Consider the following 18,160-nt stretch of genomic DNA (forward strand, 5'->3'; position numbering starts at 1 on the left):
TCAGTCCTTCACGAACAAGAATACAAACTCTTTCAATACATGCAGTGAACTCAGAAAAATAGCCTGAACTCTAGAGAAAAAGCATTCCCAGGCCATTCCTGGATTTTAGCCTCACAGGACCCTGATCAGAAAACTCAGGAAGGAAGGAAAAGAAGGAAACAAGGGAGGGATGGGGGAACAGACAAACTTACATGAAGATGAGAAGATTCAGGGGAACTTACACCACCGATATTTTCCATTAACAGCAACATGCTAACTAGTTGAGGTTGAAAGAGAGGAGAGAGGAGAGAGGAGAGAGGGGAGAGAGAGAGAGAGAGAGAGAGAGAGAGAGGGAGGGAGGGAGGGAGGGAGGGAGGGAGGGAGGGAGGGAGGGAGGGAGGGAGACAGGGAGACAGGGAGACAGACAGACACTACTATAAAACCATACACTGTGTCCAGGGCGTACAATCCTTCCTGCTTCTCTGGAACACTTTCTGTCTCTGGCCTGCTGCTGCTAGAGACACTGAGTCTTCCCTTTGGACAAGTTTTGGCATCCCCAGGAATGAGATGGGACAGTGAAGCCCTGAATACTAGGCCATGACCTTTCCTGCTGCTCCTCGTCCACTGCAGAAGCTACCCGGCTGCAGGTGGGGGTCTTAGCCCCTGGGTCTGACATCGTCCCTTTGCCTTTCTCACTGGGCTTCTCTCCTTGCACTGGCTCCCACTCCCCCAGGACCTGGCAGGTGACCATATGAGAAGAACACAAACAGGCCACGTCGCTTTCTTTCTCCCCCTCTTGATACCTGCAGTGGTGGGTTCCATGGGATAGTGACCTGGTATTTACTCATTATGGTGCCCCTAGCCCTGAGCAGGGCCTGGCACCTAATAGCCACCCTGTGAATGCTCAGTGAAAGATGGCATCCACTACAAGGTCCTGAGGAACCAAGAATTCCACAGTGGCCCATCAATTTTACGTCCCACACCATTCTAGAATGGGAGATTGAAAGGCCTTCAAAAGCGGCCACTCTCTGAAACCATTATACTGCAGCTGAGCCATGCTTCCCCATCCTGGACACATATAGAGGGCACCACCTAAATCCAGACACATCTCCCCACCCAGGACAATGCAGAGGCCTTAGCCTGGGAAATGCGGGTGGACGGGAGAACCATGAAAGCTGAAGAGGAGAAAGCAGGTGAAAAGAGAGACAAATGGGGATGGAGACTAGGAGGTGAGAGGGGAAGAGAGAGGAGAGGGACTGGGAAAAAGGCCTGAAGAGAACACTGTCCTCTCCTGAAGTCAAATAACTTCCACATGACAATGCACTACAGCTCGTGGGTGGCACACGCTGGTCATGCTGTGGTGTTTAGGGCCTATGGAATCTTCCCTTCTCATCTGAATCCCAATAGAGAGAGGACTCTCTGACCCCATCCAGCTGACAGTGCCTCATGATTTTTACCTGTTGGATCTGACAGCTCTTCATGTCAGCCCACACCGTGGGAGGCTGCTCTTGGTGCGCTGAATGGGGAAGATTCGACATCAGTGCCTCAGCGAGTCCACTGGAAGCCCTGGACAGCCAGAGTCGGTGGTGCCCCAGTATGGAGGCCCAGAGCACACAGCACTGAAGCTCCAGACGCCCTCAGGAGGACAGAAAAGGACACTTTGCCGGTGAGAGCCTGGGTCAGCAGGAACCTCCGCCTGGGTCTGAGCATGATTGGCCTTCATATAAGCTATGACATAAAAGAGAAGTCAAGGTTAACATTAAGATTTGGGGCTTGGGCAACGTGAAGGATGAAATAGCCATTTGCTGAGACTCGGAAGACTAAGAAAGGAGCAGACTGAAAGGTGGCGGGAACTAGGGTTGGTTGGGTTTCTGTCGTAGGCAATCAACAGCCCTGACCAGCCTGGGCAACATAGTAAGACCCTGTCTGTGAAAATAAAAAATTAGCCAAGCATGGTGGTGCACATGTGCAGTCTCAGCTACTTGGGAAACTGAGGCAGGAGAATCCCTTGAGCCTTGAGTTAGATGTTACAGTAAGCTATGATGGCACCACTGCACTCCAACCTGCAGGAGGAAAAAGAAAAGGTCCTGATTAAATACTTGCATACCCAGAGAAGTTTTCACAAAGTACTCTTGGAGGCAGATCTTAGTGAACAGGAATTCCATTCTTTCTGTTAGGAAATTAAGAGAGTGTAGGTGTGGTTAGTTAATGCTGAATGAACTATCTTTGGAGTCTCATCTATTGGTCTATCTGGTGTGTGTGTGTGTGTGTGTATTCTATCTGCCATCTCACTGAGGTTCGCTACTTTATGCTGCAGTAACAAAAGCACCCAAATCTTAGCAGCTACACATACAAAGGTTGATTTTCATTGGCATTTCCTTGTATGGCAGGTTAACTGTGACTCTACTCTAGACAAGCTCTTTTATTTATTAGATGGTGAACGCTGTGATACTTGGAGAATTTATGAATGTGGTTCATTCATTCATTTAATAACTATTTCAATAACTGTATTATACCAGGCAAGGTCAAGTACTGAGAACACAGTAGCAAATAAGAAGCAACATCTCTAATTTCCAAAAGCTTATATTAAAATGAGGTTAAATACATACAAAATAATCATAATGAATATCATATTCATAAATTAGACTTAGTCAATATTCTAAGTTAGAAAAATATAAAATTATTAAAACTAAAACGGCCAGGTGTGATAGCTCACACCTGTAATACCAACACTTTGAAATGACAAGGTGGGAGGATCATTTGAGTCCAGGAGTTTCAAACCAGGCTGGGCACCATAGGAAGACCCTGCATACAAAAGATACAAAATTAGCCAGGCATGGTGGTGCATGCCTGTAGTCCCAGCTACTTAAGAAGGCTGAGGTGGGAGGCTGCTTGAGCCTGAAAGGTCAAAGCTGCAGTGAGCCACGATCATACCACTACAACACTGTACTCCAGCCTCGGCAACAGAGCCAGACTGTCTCAAGAAAAAAAAAAAAAAAAAAAAGAAGAAACAATTTAATCAATATACTCCTGAAACTATTATGTAGAATCCTATCGTCTACATTACATCACATCAGCCCTTTACTTTAAGTGGCTTAGAAGGTATGATCCACAAAATTTTCCTGGTAATTAAGTATACCTAAGAACAATTAAGTATAAAAGAGGTACTGCCTTGACAGGAAGATTGTAAAAATCTTTGAAGACAAATAAATAAAGAAGAGAATAAAACCTGTAGCTCTGTGAGGCTCAAATAACATCTAACTGAAGTCACAACCAACATCTAGCAATCATTCTGAACACCGAAGAATTCACTTAATACATTTTGCCTGAACTCCCAACTGATCTCACTTACCAACATCTCTATGTAGCCAAGAAAATTGACAATAGTTTATAAATTACCACCTATGGCTCCATCTGCTCTACCCACTTAAAAATTTCATGTATTTCTTTATTCTTTATTATTTTTTGTAGATTGGATCTTGCTATGCTGCCCAGGTTGGTCCAGAAACAGATCCAAACTGATTTCGTCAATCTCATGACCATACAGCCATCCAATTGATGAAAAAAAGTGCTACACAGTGCAGAAGGACAAAGATGGTCTTCTCCATACATGGTTCTGGATCAAGCTGTCAGTCACATCCATGTAGTAAAAAGTGAATCATGGGTGGGTGGGTTGGCTCGAATCCTAGCCCTCTGGGAGGCTGAAGCAGGCAGACTACTTGAGCCCAAGAGTTTGAGACCAACCTGGGAAAATGGTGACTCCCCAGCTCTACAAAAAAAATACAAAACTTAGCCAGGCATGGTGGCACATGCCTATGGTCTCAGGTACTCAGGAGGTTGAGCGGGGAGGATCACTTGAGCCAGGAGGTGGAGGTTGCAGTGAGCTGAGATTATGCCACTGAGCTCCAGCCAGGGCAATAGAGTGACAGCCTATCTGGGGCATGGGGGTGGGGGGTGGGGAAGCATAAACTAAACTAAAATTGCTATGAGATTAAGTGTTCATATTCTTAGGTTAGGCACTGATTAACAGGACACAAAACACAGTCACCGTAAACGAAAAGATTGATTAAGGATAATTTGACTAAAATTAAGAAACTCAGCTGGGTACACTGGCTCATGCCTGTAATCTCTATGATTTGGGAGGCCAAGCAGGTGTTATCCCTTGATCCCAGGAATTCCAGACCAGTCTATGCAACGTGTTAAAACCCAATCTCTACTAAAAATACAAAAAAGAGCTGAGCATAATGGTGCTCCCCTGTAGGTCCCAGTTACTTGGGGGCTCAGGCAAGAGGATCTCTTGAGCCTTGGGAGGTGGAGGTTTCATTGAGTTGTGAAATCTCTGCACTGCAGCCTGAACAATAGAATGAGATCCTGTCTCAAAAAGAAAAAAAAAAACAAAAACAGAGAATCTCCATTCATGTAAAAACACCATTAAAATAGTGAAAAGGCATGCTACAGTTTGAAAAATAGAGAAATGTAATACATATAATACATATATATCCTAGAAAGGACACATATCCAGAATAAAGAATTACAAATCAACAGAAAAACAAGCATATCAATGAAAACAGGATATGAAGATTGAACAGGCACTTCACAAAACAGGACATATAAATGGCAATAAAAAATACTCAATCTCAATAGCAGGAAAATGCAAATGAAACTAAACTGATATATTACTGCACCTCAACTAGAATGGCAAAATAATTTTGAATTGACAAGTAGAAGCAAAGATGTGGGGTAACCAGAATATTCCCAGCTAAGCGGTACAACCACTTTGTGAAATTGATCAACAATAACTGATACTAAAGTTTTGTCATTCACATACCTCTAAAACCAACAATGCCACTCCTACATTTATACACCCATCTAGTAATGTTCTATTTCTTGATATGTGGTGAAATTTACTTAGTGTAAATTCATTACCTGTTTTGTTTTTTTTTTCTTTTCTTGAGACGGGCTCTCATTCTGCCATCCAGGCCTGAGTGCACTGGCATGACCACGGCTCACCGTAGTCTCAACCTCCCAGGCTCTGGTGATCCTCCCATCTCAGCCTGCCGAGTAGCTAGGACTACAGGCACACACCACCACACACAGCTGATTTTTGTCTTTTCAGTAGAGACGGGGTTTTACCACGTTGCCCAGGCTGGTCTGGAACTCCTGGGCTCAACTGATCTGCTCGCCTTGGTCTCTGGAAGTGCTGGGATTACAGGTGTGATCCACGGTCCCAGGACCACCTGCACATTTAAAATTGTGAGGTGCTTCTGTAGACTTCAGTAATTTTTCCAAGATTTCTTTGATACAAAGTTCTCAGAAATCTTAAAGCTAGCATTTTAGAAGAGAAAAAACGAGTTTCTGGTTCACAGGTGAAATTTTACCAATAACATTTAAAAACAAAAGAAAGCTACTAACACATATCAGCTCAGATCAAAGATGAAAAACTACCAGCAGATTACTTTCCTTTAACTTCATCAAGCACTGGGAGTCAAAGAAAAGATAGCACTGCAAGAAAAGACTTCCTTTTGAAAGTAGCTTTACCAGCAAAACACAGAAGGAAATCGAGGAAAGCATTCCAGAAGTCTTCTGAGAGAGGATGCCAAACCAGATGATCTGAGAAGCTCCCAAGGCAGACAGACACAGGGAAACCACAGCAACTCTTTCTAGCGCAAATGGCAGCACCACAATCCAACCTACTGGAAATGCTGCGGGTCATTTGAGGCTTGCCCCACTAGTCCTGAGGCGATTCAGCGACGGCTACAAATGCTCCCCTAGTGCTTGCTTCCTGGATCTGGCACACCTGGCTTGCCCACCACCAAGCTGGAGACATCGCCAGGTGCGGAATCCTGGAGGCCAATAAAGACCCCCAACTTTGCAAATTTGGGGCTTGAGATCTCTTGCCCTTCAGGTCCCCAGAGGGAACCGATTTCTGGCCTCGAAGGTGGGGCAAAGAGTCAATGTCCTCCACCAGATCTAGGAAGATGTGCCAACGAAGCTGCTCCATCCCTCCACCTCCTGGGATGCCACAGGAAAACCTGCCTGCGAGTTTCTTCCCCAGAGCCCATGAGAGCAGGGCTGCGGCCGGCAGCAGCAAGCGAGGAATCCAATGCAGGGAACTTATGCTTGGGGGCCCGGCGCGCCCGCCCCGCTGGCACAGCAAAAGTTGTGGAGGCCCCCGGCACGCACATCGACCCAGCTGTGCGCCTCGGGTCCCAGACTCACCGCTCTCCCGGCTTGGCGCAGCGCCCTCACCTCGGAAACGCTGGGTGGACTTCCCCCTAAACCCTGACTTCCTACTAAACCTTAAACTTTCAGTGCAGATCCCGGCTACCGCTCCACCGTGGCACTCACGTCGGAAATGCTGCCTGGACATCCCGGTAAACCTTAACTTAGCGCGCCGCCGCCTACGCACCGGCGCGCGACACCGATGGCGGCCCGAGCCTACCGCGACGCTGATGCTCAGTCACCGCCGACGCGCCAAACACGCGTCGGACGCCGCTGTCGCCCCGCAGACCCTCCGGACGCCCCCGACGCGCGGACTGAGCAGACCCTCTGGACACTGCCGACCGGGAACGCGCCACCTACGCCCCCGACGCGCGGACCGCGCCACCGCCGCCACTGACGCTGTCAGCGCCTGGGACGCCGCCGACCCGCTGACCGCTCTGCCGCCGCCCACGACTAGCCCACCGCGCCACCACCGCCAATTCCATCCACTCCTGGGACGTCGACGTCGCCGTCGCGTCGCAGAAGGGCCACGGACATCCCCCAACACGTGGCAGATGCCCACTACACAGACTGCGACGCTGATGCCCCCGACGCTTTGACCGTGCCTGGGAGGTCGCCATTGTGTCGCAGACCCCGTGGACGCCGTCAGCGCCTGGGACCCTGCCGCCGAACCGATGACTGCGCCGCGGATGTCCCCAACCAGCCTACCGCGCCGCCGACGCCACTGACCCTATGAGCAGCTGGGAAGCCGTCGGACCGCTGACCGCGCCATGGATGCCCCCGACCAGCTTACCGCACCGCCAACATTGCCGATGCGCGACCGGAACGCCTCCGAAGCACTGTAGACGCTGCCGTCGCGCTGCTGACGTCACTGACGTGCAACCCACGCTGACACCACAGACTCACCCCTCCCCCCCCAGCCGCGGGCGCGGACCGCGCTTCCAGTGCCGCTGCCGCAGCTGACGCGCACACTGCGCCGCCGACCGCACTGACCCTGTGAGTGGCTGAAAAGCTGCAGAGCCGCTGAGCCACTGACCGCGCTGTGGATGCCCCCGACCAGCTTACCGCACCAACGACGTTCCAGACGCGCTGACCGCTCCACCAATGCCGTCAGCGCCTGGGACCCCTCCGACGCATGGTAGACGCCGCCGTCGCACCACTGACGTCAGTGACGCGCCGACCACGCTGACGCCATAGACCTCCCCCCACCCAACGCCGCCAGTGCGGACCGCGCCTGCAACGCTGCTGACGCAGCCAACGCAGCTGACGCGCAGACCACGCCGCGGAGGGCACTGACACTAACAGTGCCTGGGACGCGGCCAATCCGCTAACCGCGCCACGGCCGCACCCTGAAGAGCCTACCGCGTCGCCCACACTCCCGAGGTGCTGACTGCGTCGCCGATGCCATCAGCACCTGGGACGCCGCCGAAGTGTTCAGGACGCCTCCGTGGAGCTGCAGACCTCGTAGACGCTGCCCACGCCATTAGCGCATGAGATGTCGCTGTTGGCCCGCTGACGTCCCGGACGCCACAGACCCTCTGGACGCCGCCGAGCGCGCAGCTGACGCCGCCTACGTTACTGACGCTGTCAACGCCTGAAACGCGGCCGTCCCTGACGAGCCTACCGCGCCGCCAACACTCCTGATGCGGTGACTGCGCCACAGGTGACTTCCGCGCCTGGGGTGCCACGGAAGTGCCTCGGACGCCACTGTCGCGCCACGGGGTGCGGACGCCGCCCATGCACCGTAGATGCCTCTGACTGCCGCTGACGCGGTCAGTGCCTGGGACACCGCCAATGAAGCTACTGTGCAGGTAAGAGCAAAACCTATCTCTGACTTCGTGTTCCTCTCCCACTTGTATTCTAAGCCTGAGGCAGGACCCGTTCCATCATTTTCTGAAAACCGGGGATTCTGCTTTGTATACGAGGAGAAAACCAAAAATAGCAGCCAATAGTTCCTTCCTTGTAGTTTAGAAAGTTAGAGACTTTAGCATTTCTGTTTTCTTTCGTAATATGAACTTTGTGAGGCGAGCCAGTGAATATTGGTTTCTGTTCACATACTTCTGATTTATTTCCAATTCTTGTTCATACGTAAATACACATTTCTCTCTCCTTCTCTCTGGCTGTCTCTTACTTTTACTGAAGCATTGCCAGGGTCCATGAGGCACATACTATTATCCCTGTTTTATAGAGGAGGATACAGACTTCTGAAGCTAAGTACCCTGTCCAAGCTAACATAGCTAATAAGTAGCAGATCCAGTAAGCTAGGCAGTATGGCTCCTCCGTTTCCTTCACCATGTACCTTTGGGTAGTACAGAAATTGAAACCATCCCTATGATAGCACATACAGTGTTTAGTATTCCTTTCTGCTTATCGTTTTGTGCTTCCCTCTCTAAGGTTACACTGGGGAGAAAAAAAGTAAATGAACTGAGTGTCCATTTATCCTCACTAACATTAATTGTTACATGCCCTGAACAAATAGGATGAAGACTTAATTCAGAAAACAATAGTTACATAAGTGGCCACTAGAGATAATTTTCTCTGTTAGTATTCATTCCTGGGACATGTATTTAGAGACTTCTGTGTTCCGGGCCTGGTAAAACAAAAATGAGTAAAACACGATGCTTAGTTTCAAGAATCTCACGGCTCCTTCTTCTGTAATAGTCTTTTAAGCCCTTTGCTATTTACTAGAGGCAGTTCTTTCCCCCAGAAACTTACAGTGTCCTTTCTGTATTAGGATCTTAGTGCAAACATTGCTCTGCAGACTTGGACCAGGGTGGAGTGAGGTAGCGGAGGAGCTGTGCCAGCGTCTATGGCGAGAGGAAAGGATGCTGCAGGACCTTCTGAGTGATCGACACAAACAAGTGGTGGAACACCAAATGGAGATTCAAGGCCTGCTTCAGTCTGTGAACTCCAGGAAGCAGGAAAGCCAAGTAAGGACTAATGCACTTAGCAGAAAAGTATCACATAGTGCATTTACAGTCTGCAAGTAGGAAGCATTTGCAGACTATGGATGTGTGTATGTTTATATATTTGACTGTCAACTCTTAGTTTCTTTCCTTCCATTTATTTCCTAGACCACAGTTTTATTTATTTCCTAATTTATTTAGAGATGGGGGTCTCTCTTTGTGCAGGCTGATCTTGAAGTCCTGGGCTCAAGCAGTCATCCTGCCTTAGCTTCCCAAAGTGCTGGAATTGTAGGTGTGAGTCACTGTGCCTGGTTTTAGACCACAGATTATATTGATTATCAAAGTACGAAAAATTTTTTTGAAAATTTTACATTTGGAAGGGTGCCTAAACAATACATGTATCCGTTAGTTTCATTACATGCATTTTCTTTTCCTTAATAATCTGATCCTTTTGAGAGAAAGGAGTAGGGGTTGTGGAGTGTTTTTATTTTGATTCTAAATTATTAAGACTAGAGTGGGGCCAGGCATGGTGGGTGACACCTATAATCCCAGCACTTTGGGAGGCCGAAGCAGGTGGATCACGAGGTCAAGAGATCTAGACCATCCTAGTCAACAAGATGAAACCCCATGTCTACTGAAAATGCAAATATTAGCTGGGCATGGTGGCGTGCACCTGTAGTCCCAGCTACTCCAGAGGCTGAGGCAGGGGACAGACAGAGGCTGAGGCAGGAGAATTACTTGAACCCAGGAAGCGGAGGTTACGGTGAGCCGAGATCGTGCCATTGCACTCCAGCCTGGGTAACGAGTGAAACTTCGTCTCACAAAAAAAAAAAAAAAAAGACTGGAGTGATAACTTTGCATTTTCAGCGAAGGTATGGAAAAACTTACACTCAACCTGTTTACTCTTAGTTTTTGTTAAATCTGGGTTATCTTAAAAGGGAAAAATGATTGCATTTTTCAAAGATCACGATGAGAGAATGAATAATCTCATTACAGTATGGGGTATACTACTTTCACAGTAGTTCATAAGTAAATTTTTTTGTTTTTGAGGTGGTATCTCCCTCTGTCACCCCGGCGGGAGTGCAGTGCCGTGATATCAGGTCACTGCAACCTCTGCCTCCTGGGTTCAAGCAATTCTCCTGCCTCATCCTCCCACATAGCTGGGATTATAGGTATGCACCACCATGCCCAGCCAGGCTGGGCATGTGCCTGGGTCTTGCCTGCGTCCAGGCCTGCACATTTGTGTTGCTGGGAGTGAACTTGCTGTAGGAGCTGGGGGCTTCTTTATGACTGCTCCACTCCCACCCGGGTGAACATAATCTGGGCATTGGCAGGAGTGGGGAGCCCATCAGGTTCTGAGAGCAGAGGGAATGGGGAGGGCCTTGGTTCGGCAGGGGAGAGACAGCAGGCAGAGGCCTCCAACCACAGGCTCAGGGCTAAGGACTAGCCAGGGAGGAGGGCCTTCTGCCTCCTTCACCTCCCCCTCCCCACCCTGGGTCCCACCCCTCTGAATTTCCAGGCACTCACAGTCATTTCCCTCTCATCATGCTCCAGCTGCTTCCCAGTAGCCAGGCTGGAGAAGTCACCCAGATGGCTACCCACCACCCATCTGGGGAAGCCTAGGCCCTGGGAGGGCAGGGACCTGCTCAGGATCATGGGGCTCTGCCTCCTGCAGTGCATTGCTTTAAGGGAAAGAGTCTGAAATCAATCCCATTATCTTGAATTTACATTTGTACTTATTTATTTTTTAGATATGGGGTCTCACTGTATGGCCCAGGTTGGAGTGCAGTGTTGTGATCACAGCTCATGGAAGCCTCAGTCTCCTGGGATCAAGTTACTCTCCCGCTTCAGCCTCCTGAGTAGCTAGAATGACAGGTGTACCACCATACCTGGCTTTTTTTTTTTTTAAGATGGGGTCTTGTTATGTTGCCCAGGCTGGTATCGAACTCCTGACCTCAAGTGATTCTCCCACCTCAGCCTCCCAAACTGTTAGGATTACAGGTGTTGGCCACTGCGCCCTCCCTAAAGTTACACTTTAAACAAGTGTTGTATGTGTTTGAATACTTACCCTGGGATGGGAGGCCTTCAGGGGCCTGCTTGCACACAGGTTCATTGGTCCACAGGCAGACACCCCCAGGGAGCACCACGCCCTAGACAGGTCCACTGCTTCCCTGGGTTCCTCATTTAGTTCCCTCAGCAGCCTGTGAGGTTGGGTTGCTCGTCCGTAGGTGAGGGAGCCAAGGTCCTGGGACTAGGTCACAGCCACACTGCTAACTGCAGAGGCAGAGCTGGCCTGACAAGCTCAGATCCTCAGTCAAGCTGCCTCCTCCACAGTCACCCCTTCCTTGCTGGGCTGAGGCACAACTTCTCCTCCGTCTTTCACCAAAGTCAAAAGGAGCCTTTCACAGAAGGAGCTTACCCACCCACCCCATCCCCTGTGGCTTCCCACCTTGCTTCAGCCACAGCCAACGACTTTTACCCCTACTCCCGATACCACTCCCTCCAGGACCTTGTTCAAGCTGCCCTTGGCCCCTGGAGCTCCCCTCCCCACACTCCATCTGCCCATACACCCCCTTCCTTCCAGGCTGGGCCCAGGTGCCACTGCCTTCATGGAGACCCCTGTGTGCCCTCACCCAGTCAGAACCCAGAGCCCTCCCTGGGCACCGCCCTGAGCTTATTGTTCACTCCTCTTAGGCTCCTGGCCTCCCTGCATCTGACTTGGCAGCTGCATGGAGGGCAGGGGAGTCTCTTTGCCCTGGCTTCCCAGGCCAGTTGCCCCCTGGGCCTGGCACACAGGTACATGAGAGGTGGCTGGGGTCATTGCCTGGGGAGTGACTGAACCTTTACAAACCCATCTGTTTTCTTGGCAGTCCTAGGTCAGCTGGCTGTTTTGGGGCTGGTCCCCATCCCCAACCCAGCCCCCTACCCAGGAGGCCAGCCCCCAGGGGGCCTAATTTAGCCCTGGCTTGTGGGGGGATGGGGGCTGGCTTTCAACCCCAGCAGACCTTGGTGCATTCTCCACTGTGCCCAGGTTCTGCATCGGTAGGGGGGTGGGGGCAGGGGGGAAGGCAAATCCCAGCCTTGGGCTCATAGGGCAGTTCTGGCACCTGGCAGGTACAGGGACCAGGGGTTTCCAGTCCTGTGTGCTCAGCTCTAGTAGAAGGCTGCATGGGACCCTCTGCCTACTGGCTGTGTGAACTTGAGCAAGTCATGTAACCGCTGTGTACCTCAGTTTCCCCGTCTGTTAAATGAGGTGATGGTAAACCTATCTCAGAGGGCTGCTAGGCGGATTCAGTGAGTCAATACAATGCAAGGCACATTGCACAGCCCCCAGTGAATGCCGTGCCCGTCCGAAATCTCGACTGTCACCACCTTCACGTTACAGGAGCAGGTGCCCCACAAAGGCAGAGTATGGGGAGTGCTCGGGAAGAGTTTCCAGAAGGTGGTGACATCTGAGCAGTGACTGAAAAGGTGAGGCACAGAAGGCAGAAAAGGACATTCCAGGAAGAGGGGCCATACAGGACAAAGGCCTGGAGGCAGTTTGGGGACATGTAAGGGAGTTGGGAGCATGTGGATTTAAATAAGACTGGAACAGGGGGAGACCAGAGCTGAGGGTGCCCAGAGGCTGCATCCCCAGGGTACTAGGGTGCCGTGCTAGGGAGTTTGAACTTTGTCCTGTAGCCTGTGAGGAGTTATGGGATGAGGAATTTGTTTCTTTGTATTATAAAAACAACATTTGCTCAAGTAAAATTAAAAAACAGAAAAAATATAGAAGTGTGTCTGTAGAGTAGAAAAATCCCATTTGCCCTTAAAGAAAAACCCCCTTTGGCCTGGCATGTCTCCAGTCAGAACATTTTCTGTGTTGTTACAAACATACTGATTGTATGTTATTTAAAAAGGAAACGGAATTATATTGTACACATTACTCCACCAGTTCCATTTTCACTTCCCAGTATATTGTGGGCATCAGTCAATGTCTCGGCGCCTAGATCTGCCATGTTCTTTTTAATTGTTGCCTAATATTCCATTGTTTGTACAAAGCATAATTTATGTAACTAGTCCCATATTGATGGATATTTAGGTTGTCTTCCATTTTTCACTCTTGCAAATAACGCTTTGAGGAACATCCTCATATATATCTTGCTGACACCTGTAAGCCTTTCCGCAGGATAGATTTCTAGATGTGGAGTGGCCGGGATGAAGGGTCTGCTGGCTCAGTTTTTATAGCAACGGTTCTCCTCCCAGGGTTGGGCCAGCTGATGCTGCCCCTTTGGTATCTGAGAGTGGTCATTTACCCACACCGTCCTCCACATTGAACATTCTCAATCTTTCAGTTATTTGCCAATCTAGAAAAATATCTCTCTGTGGTCTCAGCACTCACGTCTCTTCTCCCCAGTGAGGCTGACCATCTTTTCGTAGAGTTAGCTGCCGTGGGTATTCCTTCCTCTGTGAATGGACTGTTCACATCCTTTACCCATTTTTCTTTTCTTTTTGCCTTTTTCTGATTGATATAAAAGAGCTTTTAGTGCACTAGGAATTTAGAAACTCTTGTCTGTTTTGTGTGTTGGAAATATTTTCCCTAGTCTTCTCTTTGTCTTTTTAAACTTTGTCTGTGGTGTCTTTGGCCAGAGAGAGGCTTTAGATCTTTATTTAGTCAAATCTGTCAGGCTGCTCCTCAGGGCTTCAGAGTTTCATGTCTGGCCTAGCAAGCCTTCCTAGGTGGGGTTTAAGTGGAGCAGGGATGAGGTCATATTTGTGACTGGGAAAGGCCATTCTGATTGCCACTGTGTGGCTGGGGGTGACTGGGGGCTGCAGGCAGGAGGATAGGAAGCAGCTGAGACCTTTGTGCCCAAAAGCGGGTGGGGAGAATTGGGGAGAAGATGAGGTTGAGAAACATTCAGGAATTGGCTGCCTGTGGTGATAGGATGCGAGGTGAGAGAGGGAAAGAGAGGACTCTGGAGTGATGCCTGGGTGTTTGTCTTGGGGGGGGTTCCATGGCTAATGCCACCACCACCCTGAGTTGGGGACAGGACTAAGGAGGGACATGTATGCAGGTGCATGAGTGGTCACCTTGACAGGGACACATGTACATAGGAGCACATACGTGTGCACATATGTACATGCTTGGAAATTCTGGAGATTGGTGCCCCCGTACCGTGGCCCCATGGCTGGATGTCTGCTTTTTTGTGGAGTACCTATTCTATACAAAATACTGCATGAGACACTACACACACACACACACTCTCTCTCTCTCTCTCTCTCTCTCTCTCTCTCTCTCTCTGTGTCTGTCTCTGTCTCTCTGTCTCTCTGTCTTATCTCTAATGCCATATGAGTATGGCATTAGAGATAAGGAACAGTCCCAAAAAGGGTAAGTAACTTGCTGAAGGTCACAGAGTTAGTAAGTGGCAGAAAGAGGAAGTTTTCTCCATCTTAGATCTGACCACCCACAGACAGAATTTCTGCCAGTGCCATCCAGGAGGAGCTGCCATCCATCTCCAACCTGACCACCGCGGTGTTATCAAGGACTCGTAGGGATGGGCGCTAGAGCTGGACTGCCGTTTGAAATGACCCCATTCCTCACAAGATGTTTTGCCTTTCCATGCTTCAGCTTCCCCATCCTGGAAACCAGGATGGTCAGGGTACCTGCCTCAATGGTACATGTGGGAAGCAGATGAGTTAGCAGAAGGAAAGCACTTAGCCCAGGGGGCTCATTGGGTGCAATTTATGGGGCCCATGATGATTTTGACAACCACAGTGGCAATGGTGCTCACCCCTCACCTGGGTGTGGGCCACTTTCCCTCCTCCCCTCCTGTCCCTTCCCTGCTCCCCTCCTCTCCCCTTCCTCCTCTCCTCCCTCCTCTCCTCCCCCCACCTACCCTCCACCTGTCCCCTCATTCCTGTGCCAGCTCTTCCTGCATTCCCGTAGCCGCTGCCATCACCATTTGCCTGTGGACCTTTGTCCTCTGTTTCAACCCCCAAACCCTTGGCAGACCGTGAACTAAAGCCTGATCAATCAGTGGAAATCATTCAGGGGAAAACGATTCATGTTGCATTCAGGGACTCCTCCCTCAAAGCGATTCTAGTCAGGCATTTTCCAAGCACCTGTGCATTCATCCCAGCATTGCCTGGGCTCTGAACCACACCATGAGTCAAAACCTACAACCCCTTCCTCCCTGAGTGAGATGCTCAGGTGGACTTTGGAGCTGAGGGTCTGAGCTGACCCCAGCCTTGCTAACTCCACTCAAGCCATGAGCCATCCCTGGATCCCTGACAGTTCCTTATCTCAAACGTACCTGAGCAAATGCTATGGCCATGATGGTGGATGCAGGGTGTCCAAGCAGGATGAAAATCTCATGCCGGCACCCAATTAAACACGTCTCCTTTACTCCCTCCCCCAACACACCCACAGAAATGAATTTCTCATCATCAGAACAAACTCTCAAGTAGATAAGATGCTCGAGGTGGAGTATGGAGCAGAGGCTGCTGGTTTCCTGGAATGACTGTTTTCAGTTGCACTGGATCAGTCACACCTTTTGATTCTTGGTGGGTAGATTCCACTGTAGCCAAGTCTTACTTTTTGGGGAAAGTGAGAAGTTGCAGGGCGTTTATCAGCAGGAAGGGCTTTCCCCTGGGTTGCCTGCTGGTGCCCCTGTTATCTTAGGGGGCAGCCTCTTCTCCTGTTCCTCATGCCGTCTTACAGGATCACACAATGTTTAAGGTGATAATTGCCAGAGAAAAACACCAGTAAGTTCAAAATATAACCCTGCAATTTAGCTTGCAGCTCCAAGGCCCTGTGGGAGTTTTCTTTATACCCCTGAGTTATGGACGGATGAGTTGGGGGCTCCAGCGCCTTTCTGAGAGCTGGTCCTGGACCAGAGTTGAGGATAAAGTTCTGAAGATGCTCCAGCCTTTGCTCTAAAGTCAAGTTCAGGCCCTCGAATGTAAGCATAGGCCCCAGCTCTCATGGAGACGCCACCACCTGCCTCAGCTCATGCCTCCCTTCTCCAAGTGGGGAAGCTCCTGCTGGTAGATCCCCTTGCAGGACCTGGAAGCCCCCACTCTTCCTCATGAGTAGGGAACTCTTGAACTTGGGAATTGAGATTATTTTACCCACACTGAAATTATACTTACTTAGGGGCTCCCAAATGGGCTTAGTTCTCTCACCCGGAAAGTCATCCAAACATGTTCTAATAACAAATGCAGCAAGGTGACCTGTCCCCAAGAGGGGGATTTTGTAGGATAGGCAAGTTTGTGTTGCAGTAACCCATACCCTCTGAACTCTCAGTGATGTAGTGCATCAAAGGCTTCCTTCCTTCCTCCGTTTACCACATGAACTCACATTCCATGCTGGTGTGGGAAGGGGGCAGGGAGATGGAGCTCTGGCCCACACAACTACTCAGGGACCTAAGCTGCCAGGAGCTCCATCATCTTGTAGCCCCTTCCAGAACATGTGGCCTCCAGTCACCGTGGCAGAGAAGAGACACTGATGAGGTCACACACGGGCTCTGAAATGCTTTGGCTCAGCAATGACAGGCATCACTTTTGTTCACAGTCCGTCGGGCAGAGCTTCTCATATGGCCCAACTGACTCTAAAGGGGCTGAGGAAATGCCAAGGAAATGTGCTGACATTCAGTGAGCAATAAAATTCTCTGGTACAAAGGCTGTTATGGGACCATTCTCAGAGCCAGGTTTCAGAAGAGCCAAGGCTGTGACTCCAGTTTATTCTCTCCACCTGCGGCATATTGAGTGGTTGCTATGGGCTGTGTAATGTCCCAATCACATCTACGCTGTCCGGAAAGTGAGGAAGAGGATGGATTCTAGTGGGAAGCTAAGCAGGGAGCTTCCAGATCCAGAGTTTACAGGACAAGGGATCCCTCCATGGGTTCCGCGTTTATGGCTCAGCCAAGTTGGGGGTTCTGACTCCAAAACACCTGGGATCAAGAATTGGCTAAGCCCCTTATTAACCGTGTGACCTTGGGCTAGTTGCCTCTCTCTGCCTTGGTGTTTCCTTCTGTAAAATGGGGTGTTGGTAGCATCTCTGTCTCTTGGAGTGGTTGTGAGGACTAAGTGAGTTATGAGTAAAGTGCTAAGAATGGTGCTAGGCAAACGCTAAGGGCTCTACAAATGTTAGCTGTCACCACCTCCACAACCATCGTCACCACCACCATTGTCATCGTCATTATCCACTACCAGATGCTATTCTAGGGAATGAATACCAAGGTCTCTGCTTTCACACGTGATGGGAGAGATGGAAAATAAATAGGTAAATGATTAAAGTAAGATGATAATCTCCAATAGCAATAGCACTAAAAAAATAAATCAGGCCCATGGAAAGATAGACGCTCATCATTATTAGTCATTAAGGAAATACAAATTAAAACCACAATGCCAGCTGGGTGCGGTGGCTAATGCCTGTAATCCTAGCACTTTGGGAGGCTGAAGCAGTGGATCACCTGAGTCAGGAGTTCAAGATCAGCCTGGCCAACATGATGAAACCCTGTCTCTACTAAAAATACAAAAATTAGCCGGGTGTGATGGCGGGTGCCTGTAATTCCAGTTGCTCCAGAAGCTGAGGCAGGATAATCACTTAAACCCAGGAGGTGGAAGTTGCAATGAGTCATGATCATGCCATTGTCCTCCAGCCTGGGCGACAGAGTGAGACTCCTCTGTCTCAACAACAACAACACACACACACACACACACACACACACACACCACAATGCAACACTACTACATATCATTACATTGACTTTGAAAATGGATAATACCAAGTGTTGGCAAGGGTACAGAGCCACTGGAACTCTCCTAGGTTGCTAGTGGGAACGCAAAACGGTATAGCCAACTTGGAAAACAGTTTTGCAGTTTCTTATAAATTTAAAAATATGCTTACCACACAATGCAGCAATTCTATTGTTAGGTGCTTATCCAAGAGAAAGAAAAACTTATATTCATACAAAAACTTATATGTGAATATTTATAGTGGCTTTATTCATAATCTCCAAAAACTGGAAATAACACAAATGCCCTTTAGCTGCTGAATGGATAAACAATGG

The 18,160-nt window shown here is 49.4% G+C and overlaps 2 protein-coding genes across 8 annotated transcripts in view; one reads left to right on the top strand and one right to left on the bottom strand.

Annotated features, from left to right (window-relative positions):
• The window catches only part of LOC108589025 (uncharacterized), a 33,594-nt gene extending 26,232 nt beyond the window's left edge, over positions 1-7,362 (bottom strand). For 2 of the 7 annotated variants that reach the window (XM_078335963.1, XM_078335961.1), the window contains exons 1-2: positions 7,267-7,362; positions 1,437-1,707 (exon numbers count right to left, since the gene is read on the bottom strand). The gene's annotated coding sequence lies outside the window, so the exon portion shown is untranslated. Of the gene's footprint in view, positions 1-1,436 lie in introns of all 7 variants that reach the window. The other 5 variants (XM_035259418.3, XM_035259414.3, XM_078335962.1 and 2 more) reach the window with 3 other exon arrangements.
• Positions 3,455-17,827, top strand: LOC144577538 (uncharacterized). The gene is made up of 3 exons (XM_078335965.1): positions 3,455-8,012; positions 8,936-9,131; positions 12,493-17,827. Exon 1 carries the CDS (start codon positions 5,934-5,936, stop codon positions 6,798-6,800), a length of 867 nt encoding a protein of 288 aa, XP_078192091.1. The 5' UTR covers positions 3,455-5,933; the 3' UTR covers positions 6,801-8,012; positions 8,936-9,131; positions 12,493-17,827.
• The last annotated feature ends 333 nt before the right edge of the window (positions 17,828-18,160 follow it).

This window comes from Callithrix jacchus, chromosome 8 (genome assembly GCF_049354715.1).
Source record: "Callithrix jacchus isolate 240 chromosome 8, calJac240_pri, whole genome shotgun sequence".
Lineage (NCBI taxonomy): Eukaryota > Metazoa > Chordata > Mammalia > Primates > Cebidae > Callithrix > Callithrix jacchus.